This window comes from Cervus elaphus, chromosome 25 (genome assembly GCF_910594005.1).
Source record: "Cervus elaphus chromosome 25, mCerEla1.1, whole genome shotgun sequence".
Classification (NCBI taxonomy): Eukaryota; Metazoa; Chordata; class Mammalia; order Artiodactyla; family Cervidae; genus Cervus; species Cervus elaphus.
This window is the reverse complement of record NC_057839.1, coordinates 43,411,282-43,425,707: the sequence shown is the minus strand read 5'-3', so window position 1 is coordinate 43,425,707 and position 14,426 is coordinate 43,411,282. Positions and strand designations below refer to the sequence as shown.

Here is a 14,426-nt window from a genome sequence, read left to right as displayed (position 1 = left end):
CACACACGCCCTCCACACACACACACACACACACACACGCCCTACACACACACACACACACACGCCCTACACACACACACACACACACACACACACACACACACACACACACACACACACACACACACACACACACACACACACACACACACACACACACACACACACACACACACACACACACCCTCCCCCTCACCAGAAGGTGAGGTCCCAACCACTGGACCACCCAGGAAACTCCTACAAGAATTCTTAAAAATGTCTTACATAAAAGCTACTTGAATAAATATCATTCATAGAAAATCAAATCCGGCTTCCACCTTTTCCTATTTGTTTTCCTTGTCATTGCCTGTGGTTCTCCTTTCTGTTCTATAGTCCTGCATTTCCCTCGGAATCTGCTCTCCTGTGTCCCCCTGCTGTCCCCCTAGCTCTCTCTGGGACACTTTCAACCCTGCTTTGCCTCACAGTCTCAACTCTCTCCCTCTAGGGTTCTCCCTTGGATTCCAACACCCTCATGGCCACACTCCTCTCACCTTAGGAAACAGTCCAACAAGCTATGACTGCTGACCCAGCCCATCCCTCAGCAACATTAGAGAAAATTAAGTTCTCCATGGTTTGCAGTTATTGGCTTCAAGGCATGCCTGACTTCAAAATCCATTCCAGCCTCACACAGGTCGTGATTTGTTGGTCAGCCTAATCTCACCCCAAAGCATCTGCCTAATTTGCCAGTACAATCAAACATCAAAATGGCATTCCAGTGCAAAGCATAACAATCCTGGTCAACTGGTGGTCTATGATTCCGTGGAACATACGGGTTGACTCGTGTTTCTAGCCGTGGTAAAATGGTCATCAGGATGGTGCTGGAGATACGTTCAAGAAACCAAATTTCAGTATTTGTTTGACTGGATTCGTGTTTCCTCCTAGGTAAACGTAGTGTTCTTAGTTGTAACATCATACTATATTTTCCTTTTGGTCAAGATTCCATTTTACATTTAATGTATTTTTGTACCACTTATCCCAACATTTCATGCCAATGGTACATTTTGATACTAAATGTATGTGCTTCCTCAGTTTTCATGTTGTTCCAAGAGAAATACCACGAGGATTTTCTTTTCTTCTGTTTCTCATAAAGACTGAAGCAGTGGCCGCCCAATTGGAATATTCAAACTCTCCAGGTCTAGACAAGCTAAGATTTGGACCTGCTCGTGTGGCAGATTCTAGCTGACATTAAGTAGAAGAAAGTAATAGAGGTCCATTATTAATTGACACTGGGGCTTTCAGTGTGATTACAGTTATCCAGGAAATCTTTCACTTGTTTTAAACCCCAACCATTTTTCTCCCACTCAAAAATAATTGCAAATATTCAAAGTCTAATGTCAAGAAAAATCTGCAGCCATTTTTAATGGCTCATTTATACAGAATTACTCTTTGGTTTATGAAGGTATGTGTGGGAGTATGCATGTATGTCTGCGTGCATGTGTGTACATGTTTTATTTCCTGTGAAAACTATTAGAAACTATTACATAAAGGCCCTGATGTGATGATGGTTGATGTGTTAGGTTAAAGTATAATGCTGAATCCTGTATAGAAATGTTCATTTACTTCTTAAGGCAGATTGCTGTGCTTATCTAAATATTATTTATTCTAAATGTTATTTTAATACACAGAATTCCTATCCTACATTTAAAATATTTTTACCTCTTAAAAAAAACTGTATAAGTCCTGTAGTTGCTTTTAAAATAATCTCATAGTTCATCATGTATCAGGCTTTTTAAAAACCTTCCCATGCAGGACTTCCCTGGTGGTCCATTGGTTAAGACTCTGCTTCCACTGCAGAAGGTATAGGTTCGATCCCTGGTTGGGGAACTAAGATCCTGCATGCCATGTGGCACAGTCCAAAAAAAACAAAAAAATTAAGAAAATTTTAAAAAATTAAAACCTTCCCATGAATAATTACAGTTATGGATAACAACTGTTGGTGGAGTGGGAGGGGGGCGTGGAGGAATCAATGAGTTTACCATGCCACCAATAAATATAGAAGGAAAAGAGAATTATAAATTCACTATTTTTGAAAACTTCATTATAATAACTGATTCAGCAAGAATAATCAATGATGCTAAAACCATTGAGTGGAAATATATTGGGAAGCAAGATAAAACAGTCTCAAACTGTCTCCTGCCAGATTACTCATTAATGGCAACAACACAACAAATCCTGTGGAGAAATCTGCTGAAACCCTAAACAAGTGGTCAGAGTCGTCATCAGTTACAAAACACACTGATCCTGTGATGTACCGAAAAAGAAACTGTTTTTATAATTCTGTAGTTTTTCTGCCCCCAAAGGTATCATCTAAATCTAAGCATGAAGAAACTGTTGGACAGCTTGTAACTGAGGGTTTGGATTGGCCTAGTTTCTTTCAAATTATCAATATCATGAAAGACAAAGGCTCAGAATTATTTTGGATTATAAATAGACATATAAAGGAGACTAAATAGACAGGATTTTGAATTCTGGATAGCCCAATACACCCCTCCCCCAAAAAAACCTTTCCTCTAAAGCATTACTAGGCAGAGAAGTTGGTGACGGTCCACTAAGGCCCATCGCAGATAAGGAGCTTGCTCCAGAATATAAATCGGTCACATCACTGTGCACACTATTTACTTCATTTGACATTTAAACCTCGCGAGACGTTGATGAAAGCAGCTGAGTATTGATTTGCATTCTCAGGGAAAATCCTTATCTCCTCTCCGGCTGGCATTAAACTTTCTGTGAATTATTTCCAGCCTCAAGACATACTTTGAGTAGCGTTTCTGAAGGATAGTCTTAGGAATGTGAAATGTATATTCAACTATCGTTTTTATCAATGTTAAATTTGCTGAACTTGATAATAGTACCAAGATTATTTAAGAGAATGTCCTTGTTTTCAGGAGATACTTACTAAATTATTTACAGGTGAAGGGTCATCATGTCTGGTACTAACTCCCAAATGGTTTAGTAAAAAGTTGTGTGTGAGTGAGAAGATAAAGCACTAGTGTGAATGTGGAATGTTTAAAGAAAAAAAAACTGAGTCTAGTTGAAGAGTATACTATCCTGGTGCTATTCTTGCAAATTTGTAAGTTTGAATTTTTTTTTTTTTTTGAAATTTTTAAGTTTAGGGAAAAAAAGAATGAGAAGTGAGTGTTCCAGAGAGAGGTACAAGTCAGCCATGTTGTTGGTAACCAGCATTGAGTGCTTTTGTTCATGAGCTTGAGTATCAACTGAAGGTCTGGTTTTGAATCCAGTGTTTGAAGCAATCCACTAACATAGCTGTTAATGGATATAATAACTAGTCATATGCCCTGGTTTATTGCTTCAGAGGGTGGTCATAGTCTTTGGTCTTGCAATTTTCCTCTTTATCTGAGCTCAGCCTCTGACTCTGGTCCTGGCTACTTTTATTGGGGAAAAATAAATAAATAAAACCGTCTAATTTGTGCTTTCTGCTGACAATCAGGTTTCCGAGCAGGAAATGGATGAAGTGATAGCACGCAGCACTTATCAGGAGAGCAAAGAGGCCAGTTCCTCTCCTGGCTTAGGTACTGTAACTGCACATCTTCATTCAACATTCAGAAGAGTCTCTCATTACATTCCCCCTGGGGGCACTCCCCCGCGCAGTATTATTGGAGTCTTGGTAATTACCGGGTTTGGCAGAAGTAGCTGTCAAAGAGATTCCATGCTTTCCCTTAGCGGCTGCTTTTGATTTCTACAGTTATTTAACGTGCTGTATTAAAGCTCCAGCCATGCACGCTTTTTCTACTGCTTTAAGATAATTTGCAAAAATGAGTTAGCAACATTTCAGGTGTTTATGTACAATTCATGTTAAGTAGAACATGAATTCTACTTCATTCCAAGTAGAAATGAAGCGCTACCAAATTACCAGTTGTTTCGGTAGGCACGGGGTACAATCCAGCCAAAAACCTGGGATTTCTTTATATGAATCAAAAGTTTCAACTGAAAGGTAACAGGTTGCAAAAATCATGATTTTCCTCCTCCTTAAGTGGAAAGTTCTGTCAGGAGGATTGCCCTAGTAAGAATTGCACATGAATTTAAAACATGAAACTTTGTACCAAGTTGGAAAAGTAATGTTTCTTGTAGAGTGGGAACCTCAAGGGACTCTGCTGATGTATCTGAACTCGAGATATTACTGATGTTAAGACTGATGTCAGGAGGAAACTGAGATGTGAGTTACTGGTTGTCAAAGGAAAAGGAAGGTGTATGGTTTTTTGGCAACCAAGAAGTACCCTAATTATTTGCATCCATAATTAATATATTGAAAGTGGGCACAGCCATAATGGACTGTTTATTCAACTCACTCATTCTCCTGAGCTGTCTGAAGGCTGTCCTCTCATAATCCCAATATATTCACTCAGCCATTTATAAAAGATTTTACTAAGCTATGATCCTGAAACTCAAAATCTTTTTGTTCATGGAATATAATTTAAAATCTCCATGCTAAGTCTTTTTTGTCCTTCAACTAAAAACTATGATAGATATTCAGCCCTCTCCCTCTTTCTTTCATGAGTTTTTTGAGTGCTGTTCCTTTCTTCATTCATCCTTCAATCCATTTATCAGTGATATCCATATATCACTGAACACTTCCCGGATCCTAGTGCTAAGCCCTGCAGGGCCCGATCAGTGATAGGTAAATAGTCAAGGAAGAAGAGAACAGGCATCCACTTCTAATTAAATTATATTATGCATATGGAAATTGGTATATGGGCAGTATAAAGTACTTCTGAAATGCAGAGGAAGTTACTTCCAACTATTAATAGGATCACCATGGAGTCAGTAGCATCTGAGGGCTTGAAGCTTGAGGAGAATCTTGGGAGGTGGGACGGGTACCCAATAGACTGCATGCACTTCCATTCCCACACACGTGGTCCCTCCGTGCCTACTGAGCAGAGAGGGTTTTGTTTAATATGTCTGGCTCCTCCTTTTCCTGTTAAGAAGGTGAGCCTATTTTTAAGGATTTGAACTTCATTGTTTTTACAGTATGGTAAATTTTTCCCCCAACAGGTACCCCCTTGAAGAGTCCTTCTTTTGCAAAAAAGGTGAGTCAAGACAAGGCACTTTGCTGCCTTGCCTAACTGGTTCAGTTCAGTTCAGCCGCTCAGTCGTGTCTGACTCTTTGCAGCACCATGGACTGCAGCACGCCAGGCCTCCCTGTCCATCACCAACTCCCGGAGCCCACTCAAACTCATGTCCATTGAGTCGGTGATGCCATCCAACCATCTCATCCTCTGTCGTCCCCTTCTCCTCCTCCTTCAATCTTTCCCAGGGTCAGGGTCTTTTCACATGAGTCAGTTCTTCGCATCAGGTGGCCCAAGTATTGGAGTTTCAGCTTCAGCATCAGTCCTTCCAATGAATATTCAGGATTGATTTCCTTTAGGATGGACTGGTTGGATCTCCTTGCTGTCCAAGGGACTCTCAAGAGTCTTCTCCAACACTACAGTTCAAAAGCATCAATTCTTTGGCACTCAGCTTTCTTTATAGTCCAGCTCTCACATCCGTACATGACTGTTGGAAAAACCAGAGCTTTGACTAGATGAACCTTTGTTCTGGAGCCCATAAATCAAACCACAGGGTCCAACCTGTATTTCTGCCCATGAGTCATCTTGGCCATTTTACACAGCAAACAGCAGAAATGTCCATTTGAGAACAAGTATATAAATGTGAGTTTCTTTTATTAAATATTCATCCAGGAAAAGAACAAAACAACAAAATAAAAGAACTGAGCTACAGTTTGAAAAATAACTGCTCCCCCCCCCGGCCTTTTTTTAATAAAAGGGGCCTGGGCCAGTTTGGGGAGGGCATCTGCAACTTTAAGGAATCTTTCTTAGCTGGCTGTTTCAAAAACCCAGTGGATCAGAGAACAAGAGTCAAACTTGCCTGTTTTGTTGTTTCATCGGTAGGCTGAACCAGTGGCTTGGAATTCCTCCTCCTGTCTCGTCCACTAGTCTTCTTCCTGGGATGGTTGACGCATTGCTGCTGTGGTTTTTCTGATCACAGCCAAAAACGTATTTCTTAAAAACATTGTCTGGCAGCAATTGCCTTTTAATTCATTCATTGTTTAATTTAGCGATCCTAAAGTAAATGGAGGTGGGCGTTGACTATCACAGCTGTTTTGAGTGACCGCAGATGAGAACAAAGTGCTTTCGGGAAGATGGGACACAATTACTGTTTAAAATGATCCACTCTGGCGTGTCTTCCTCATCTAGCACTGCCTTCTTCAACAGGACTCCCTGCTTTCTGAATCTGAACTCTCCCAGTACTTCGCTCACGATGCCCCAGGCCCGCTGTCTGACTTCATGGTGGCCGGCTCCGAAGACGAGGACCCTCCAGGGAGCGGCGGCAACTCTGCGGAGCCCCCCGGCACCTCCCGTAAGCCCTGAATCTTCCGACTCCATGATGGTTTATACGTCACAGTGGTATATACATCACAGTGCTGGGATGCGGAAAGAGAACCGGAGACCACACCCATGGTTGAGTAGGAGCCACCTTTCTACCCTGACTGAAAGGCAGAGTTTGATCTTGGAAAATGCAATGCATTCTTAGTGACCGGCCTCCCCACTTCTGCTGTCAACAGGCTGGGTGCACGTTCTGTATCCCAAGTGTGGAAGGATAAACTGCCCCCACCTTGGGATGCTATTTATACAGTGTAGTCTTGGAATTTGTGGCATTGAATCGTGGCTGATAATCTGATGGCCTTAGGTTTTAGAGGAATCCTAACCAAATTCTTCACTAGATCCTAAACTTAATTCTTTTTAGAAAGCAGTGAGTGAATGATTTAGAACATATGAGACAGATGTTATCAAATAGGTTTTTTGTTGTTTTTTTTTTTTTTAAAAAGACCTCATTGATTATTTCTCAATATAATCTGAAATAATGACCTGATGTGAACTGCATTGACTCCTCACTCCCACCAGTGTGGTTTCCTTTTGCTCATTTCTAATGTCTGAATAAGAAAATCCCCTGTCTCAGACGAGGTAGAGGAGAACCTGTCTAGCTCGTTTGGAGCAGCCCATGTGCCTCCTCCAGGCTCTGATAGAAACGCTCTAAGGCGGAAGCACGTGTAATTTTTCACTACGTTTAACGAGATGCGAAGTTTGCAGAGCTCCCACGCTTTCCTTCCCTTCCCGGGTTGGAGTTTATAAATTATGTGTAGTCTCAGGCTCAGCTCACCACACTCTCTGCGCTCACGCCCCCATTAATCAAGCCCGGCTCCCTCCTGCTAGAGAAGGAAGGACCTCAGGTGATAAAAAGGCCCAGGTGTGCAGGGCTCGTTGATCCCCGGGCATCCTCCCCCGGGGAGTATTTGGAGCAGCATTTAGGTTGAACCCAGTAACGTGTTAGACATCATGGATGTTGACAAGTTACACACTTCTGTCTCTAGGTAGCACACATGTTTAAGTTGAACAATCCAGAGGTTAAGTTTAGAAAAAATGAAAAAACAGTAGGCAGAGGAGAGGAGAAAGTTGGTTCTCTAAGAAAATCCCAAGAAACCGTATCGTTTATGCCTAGTGACCAGTGGCAGGAAGGCGTGCACCTAGCATCTGTGAACGTGGAAATGCTCGTGTGTAAAGAAGGGGGCGGGGGGGGGGGGCGTTAAATTAAAAGACCACATCAGATGGGAAGCTATTTCACTTGACTTTTCTTCTCCCAACGCCAGCAGCTCACAAGGAGCCAGGAAAAGCCAGGGCCAACAGCCTTGTGTGTCTCGGAAGCCAGCGGGCCTCCGGGCCCTTCCACAAGCAGGTGACAATTGCCAGGCAAGCCAGTCTTCCCGGGAGCCCAGAGGTCCTCCGGAACCCCCTCCTGCGCCAGAGGAGGGTGGGCTGCTTTGATGATGACGCCAGCGACGAGGAAGAGTTTGATGGCGAAGGCGACTGTATTTCCCTCCCAGGGACCCTCTCGGGTCCCAGCAGGCCACTCACAGAGGACGACTCTACACATGTTTCAGTGGCCTCTTCCAAGGTCACAGGAGTCCACCGAGAGGAACACCCCAAGAAAACACTGGTCAGCAAGGCCTCCTCGGTGCCTCTCCTCGGCAGCTCACTGGACTTCCAGGAGAGCCTCCCAGGAGGCATGCGGGACCCCCTTTCCCACACAGCCAGCCTGCTGGTCCCATCAGAGGCCCCCAAGGGTAGCCCTGGCTGCTCGGGGAGGAAGGAACTGTCAGGATCGAGGAGTTCGCCCAAACTGGAGTGCAGAGCCGGGACGGGCACCCAGGGTCCGGCGAGCACAGACAGCCCCAGTTCCCTCCAGCAGAACGACAGCCTGGGGTCCAGGCACAAGCCCGTGGCCAGGGTCAGCCCACACCGCAAGAGGCCTGAGGCTGAGGCCAGGTCTAGGAGCGCAGAAGCGGCACACCTGAGCGATGGAGCCAGTGACCCATGCAGTCCAGACCTGAAAGTCCAGGATGGTTCCGTCCAAGTGACCGTGCCTGGTTATCAGCCAGGAGGAACTGTGGAGAAGGTAACTGATTTCTCTTAGTTACTTGGGATCCAGTGAGTCTTGTATGAATGAGTATGGAGCATGCTATAAAGCAGGGGTCCGCAACTTTCAGGATCTAATGCCTAATGATCTGAGGTGGAGCTGATGTAATAATAATAATAATAAAGTGCACAATAAATGTCATGCATTTGAATCATCCTGAAACCACACCCCCCCTCCACGCCAGTCTGTGGAAAAATTATCTTCCACAAAACTGGTCCCCGGTGCCAAAAAAGTTGGGGACTGCTGATGTAAACCATAAGGTAATCTTCCTGAAAGAAAGGATGATGATTGGAGAATCATCTTTCAATAGAGTCATTCATCTCAACACACGAACTGCTTGGGAGCCTAGTAATATATCACCAGATTGGTGGGGGGAGGTGCTTAAGTGTTGAGTCATGAGATCATTCGGCCGAAAGATATAATCTCTCTCTTCCCATACACGGGGCCTGTGGTTGATGATGGAAAGGCAGTGCCAGGCAGATGCAGGAAACCCCTGGGTCTGGGACCAGCTTCTCCACTGACTAGTCGGTGGTCACTTAGGCAATAACTCGCCAAGCTACTGATCTTTCTGAACCGCAGTTGTCTGGACTGTAAAATAGGGATATTGCTGTCTTCCCTGATCATCTCACACAGTCACAGTGACTGTCAAATACAGGTTAACAGTGCTTATGTCTGGCGGTCAAGGTTCTGCTTGATCCTTATTTTTTCAGTCTTTCCACAGTGATGATGTATAATTACAGCTACTCCTACCCTTGTTGTATCACATGAAGTAATGGGCATGCATTCACTGAGAAACGTATAATGTACCACAGTAAATGCAAGTTAATATTGTTTATGTTTCTACTTGTTTACCAGTATGTTAGAATGGCCCAGAATATCAAATTGCACATGTTTTTAAAAAATTTAATATACCTCCACTTTAGCAAGGAGAAGGTAAGAGAAACAAACATTATTTAGTCTCTTCAACATAAATACTTTCACTCAGAGCAGAGAATCTGAGATGCCTTATAAGGCTGCCCAGGCATGCCTCTGAGATAATGCAGGTTCGGTTCCAGACCACTGCAATCAAGCTGATGTCGCAATAACGTCAGTCAAATGTTTGGCTTCCCAGTGCATATAAAAGTTATGTTTACACGATACTGGAGTCTATTAATTGTGCAATAGCATTGTGTCTCTAAAAAAAATGTACATATGTTAATTCAAAAATATTATTAAAAAATGTTAACTGAGCCTTCCTTGGATTGTAAATCTTTTTGCAACAGTAACATCAAAGATCACAGATCACCGTAACAAATGTAACAATGAAAACTTGTAAGATATTGTGAGAAATACCAAAATATGAGACACAAAATATGACGGAAGTGAACAAATGCTGTTGGAAAAATGGTACCAACATACCCACTCAATGCAGGGTTGTCACAGACCGTCAACCTGTAAAACATGCAGTATCTGTGAAGTGCAATTTTTATGCCTGTATTTATAAAAATGTGTTTTCAAGTGATTTGTCAAACATATAATACATGTAAAGAGAAGCAGAAAATACAAAGTTGTAAAAGCTAATCTCAGCAGAAGGGTTTGTTTTTAACCTTATAGAAGTAGTAGAAACATACACCTTTTTTTTCCTTCTGAAAATTGTTGTTACCTCCAACTAGTACATGTATTGGAGAAGGAAATGGCAACCCCCTCCAGTATTCTTGCCTAGAGAATCCTGTGGACAGAGGAGCCTGGTGGGCTGCTGTCCATAGGGTCACACAGAGTCGGACACGACTGAAGTGACTTAGCATGCATGCATGCATGCATTGGAGAAGGAAATGGCAACCCACTCCAATATTCATGCCTGGAGACTCCCAGGGACAGAGGAGCCTGGTGGGCTGCCGTCTATGAGGTTGCACAGAGTCGGACACAACTGAAGCGACTTAGCAGCAGCAGCAGCAGTACATGCATTTTAAAATGTCATGTTCAGCTAATGGGTAAACCTCTTCCTTTTAAGGGTATTACAAATTTTGAATAACTATATAAAGCCAAATCATGGATTTTACTCAGATACCTTTTTTATAATAACTTATACCTATTAAAATAAAATGCCTTATAATTGTGAATTAGTATTCTCAGTAAGAACTTTGAACACCTTTTAAAATTTTTGTACAGAAGTTCAGCTTATCTTGTAAAATTTCTCATTCCCAAATTTTATTTATACTATATGGGAAAGAAAATTGAATGTGTTGCCCATAAAGTATTTACCCTTTATATTGGAAACTAAAAAATGAGACATTTTTCTTTTGGAAAATAGATTGTCTCTTAATGTTTTTATTAATACTTTTTAAAACTGAGATGAAGTTCACTTAACATAAAGTCAGTATAGGAAAGGGACCTCTGGCATGCTGTAGTCCATGGGGTCGCAAAGAGCTGGACATGACTTAGCGACAGAACAACAAAGCGTTTTAAAGTGTAGAGTTGGGTGGCACTTGCCACATTCACAGTTCGGTACAGTCACTACCTCTTGAGTTTCAGATTCCTCCCCTGTTTTCATGTCACATTTATGCCTTCTTAGTAAGTAGGAAATTCACTGAGTTGAACACTGTTGAGTTCCCTCAGCAGATAACTGACATTTTACTAAATGATTTTTTTTCTTTTTTTAAACCAAAGTAGCTAAATGATCATCTGTTTCACTTCTTTTTCCTCTGCTGCCACCTTTGGGCCACTTTATGACTCCTTCACTCAGAGGGTAAATATCAAATAAATCTGATCTAACATTTTAGCAAGGTTATTTTAAAGAAAACTTTCATAGTAGGTATTAGAAGAAAGGAAGATGAAGTAATTGACGCTTGGCTAAAGTACAGTTTTGAAACGTTAAATGCTAATTTTATTTATTCAGATTCTTCCTCTCCATGACTCCCAAAATGAGGAGCTGGTTTGGGTCTTGGATATCACAGTGCAATAGTATAACAGTAATGCTTTACCTGTGTGTAGCCTTTTGTATGCTGCATGTTGGGTTTTTTTTTAAGATTGATTGATTGATTTTATTTTTTGGCTATGGTGGGTCTTCATTGTTGCACCTGGGCTTTCTCTAGTTGTCGTGCACAGGCTTCTCATCGTGGTGTCTTCTCTTCTTGCGGAACATGGGCTCCAGGGCAGGCAGGCTTCAGGAGTTGCAGCGTAGGTGCTCGGTAGTTACTGCTCACGGGCTCTGGAGCCTGGGCTCGTAGTTGTGGCTCACGGGCTGAGTTGCTCCGTGGCCTGTGGGATCTTCCCGGACCAGGGAGCATACCTATGTCTCCTGTGTTGGCAAGTGGATTCTTTACCACTGAGCCACCAGGCAAGCCCCACAACACTTGTTATTTGTCTTCTTGATTGAAGCCATCCTGAGGGGTTGAGATGCTATCTCATTGTGGTTTTGATTTGCCTTTTCCTAATCATCCTGGAGAAGGGAATGGCAACCCGCTTCAGTATTCTTGCCTGGAGAATCACATGGACAGAGGAGCCTGGCAGGCCACCGTCCATGGGGTCGCAGAGTCAGACACGACTGAGCAACTAACACCACCACCACCACTACTACTAATCACCCACATCTTAAAGTTAATGCTTAGGAAGAGTGACCAGGCTGTGAAATTTGTAGTTGGACCTTAAACCCAGAATCTGGTCTTGTGGCTTCTGGTCTAGGGCTCCTTGAATTTTCCCAAACCAGCTTTCCTCTGTATATGATGTATTAGGATGCAGAAAACCTTGAAAGCCATTAACAGTGACTCACAGTTGTCCTTGTGCCAGGAATCTCCGGACAAGCTGTCCGTCGGAGATGGACAAGTCCCCACTGACTGGGGACCAGGTGGTACCCTGCCCCACCCAGACACCAGCCACCCCACAGAGAACCTACCTGAAGCCACATCCAAGCAGGGGCAACAACCCGGGACAGGTAAGACTATTTTATCACTTCCTAAGCTTTAGGATGGGAGAGTAGAAGTTAAATAATAAAAATGTTACATGGGGAAAATTTTGAGGGAGAGAGATCTTCATAGGCTAATGATAAAAGCTACCTGCATTTAACAACTTTACTAGATCACTGGGCCAAAGTTCATGGGTATCTGTCTTCAGCTAGTCTCCAGCCTTTACTCATTTTGTGACATGTACCTTAGTGAATGAGGAACAAGATGATACAGAAGAATATCCTGCCCTTCAGAAACTCAACACTCTGTTTATGTGAAATCAAATGTACTGAAAAATGGCGGGAAAAACCTCCACCAAGAAGCAAAAAATTAATAATTCTTATGTATTGCATCTGTAGAATAGCTGAGGAGCCTGAAGAGGTCAGCAAGATGCTCCCAGGCCTGTGTGACTTGTGCTGGCCCCAGCAGGCCGTCCTCAGCACTAACCCTAACCCTAAGTCAGGTTATCCGCACACCTGTAACCTACTCTGGTTAGGAAGCTACACCAGGCCTGCCACACTCTTCTACACCCATGACATCAGTTGTAAAGGCTGCTGGGCCTTCTAACCCATAAGGCACCATAATTGAGCCAGTATGCTTCCCATTGTTGGGCGTTTGGGGGCTTTCCAAGTGAAGGGATATTTTGAAAGGTGACATCATGGACTGCTTCCATGTAATTTAATCTCCATCAGTAAAACCTTTTTACATTACACACTTTGCACAAAAGCCAAATTGCTAACAAAATTTTAGGGTTTGCTCAGCGAGTGAATCAATCTGAAAAACAGCCACACGTCCCTTCCTTTGGTGTCGTGGCTGCTTCTCCCTGTAGCTGGCACCTGCATCTGTACATGCTTAGTCACTCAGTTTTGTCCAGCTCTGCGAACCTGTGGACCATAGCCCGCCAGGCTCCTCTCCATGGGATTTTCCAAGCAAAAACACTGGAGTGGGTTACCATTCCCATCTCTAGGGGATCTTCCCGACCTAGGAATCAAACTCAGGTCTCCTGTATTGCAGACAGATTCTTTATCACCTGAGCCACCAGGGAAGCCTCCTAGTTGGCAGCAGCAGAAACAGGAAAGTCATCTTGAAGGGAGTTCAAAAGATTGAGCAGGTTACGGTTGCTGGGGGGGAGGACGGGGAGAAGGGATGGTTAGGGAGCGTGGGATGGACAAGTACTCACTGACCGCCATATTTAAAATGGATAAGAACACAGTCCCACAGTACAGCACGGGGAACTCTGCTCAGGGTTATGTGGCAGCCTGGATGGGAGGGGAGTTTGGGGGAGAATGGACCCATGTATATGTATGTCTGAGTCCCTTTGCTGTCCACCTGAAACCATTACAACATTGTTAATTGGCTATACTCCAATACAAAATAAAAAGTTAAAAAAAAAAATTGAGCAGAGGAAAGGAGGTGGTGGGTGTGAATGTGTTGGGCCCCTGGCCTTCCGCGGGGGCCAGGGGAGGCTGTCAGGTCTCCGAGGGTATCCTGATGAGCCGGTCTTGCCGTCAGGTGGTCCCCACAGAGGCCACGTGGTCAGCGTGAGCTGCGGAGTCCACATCCTTGGGGGACCCCTGGCCACGAACTCTCTGACCCTGGATAGGCTGCTTACCACCCTGTGCCTCAGTTCCCCACCATCCCAGTGCAGACGGTCAGTGTTGGGAGGGAAATGAAGTGCACCAGAAACTGTTAGCACAGTGCCAAGTCCTACTAGTTCTTAACTACTGATCTAGGAACTTCAGCGGGGAAAGGCATATGCAGTTTAGGTGATCTGCATGGGAAATGCAGAATGACTATAACATCGGGGAGACGCGCTTCTCAAAGCAAAAACTTTCATTGTGACTGAGGTTTTTGTTCTACCCTCACTCAGACCCAGAGTTCATAAGGAAGTGCAAATCTAATGTTCTTTTCTCTGCCCGTTCCCCCACCTATTGTAAGATGCCATGAGCCAGAAGTGGACAGACTAGCCCACGTGTG

At 43.6% G+C, this 14,426-nt stretch overlaps 1 protein-coding gene across 9 annotated transcripts in view; it reads left to right on the top strand.

Moving 5' to 3' along the window:
- The window catches only part of PDZD2 (PDZ domain containing 2), a 255,476-nt gene that overhangs the window by 221,035 nt on the left and 20,015 nt on the right, over positions 1 to 14,426 (top strand). For 8 of the 9 annotated variants that reach the window (XM_043887462.1, XM_043887461.1, XM_043887458.1 and 5 more), the window contains 5 exons: positions 3,488 to 3,569; positions 5,050 to 5,084; positions 6,270 to 6,414; positions 7,703 to 8,508; positions 12,295 to 12,439. In XM_043887462.1, the coding sequence (XP_043743397.1) occupies positions 3,488 to 3,569; positions 5,050 to 5,084; positions 6,270 to 6,414; positions 7,703 to 8,508; positions 12,295 to 12,439 (1,213 nt within the window). The remainder of the gene's footprint in view (positions 1 to 3,487; positions 3,570 to 5,049; positions 5,085 to 6,269; positions 6,415 to 7,702; positions 8,509 to 12,294; positions 12,440 to 14,426) is intronic. The other variant, XM_043887459.1, reaches the window with a different exon arrangement.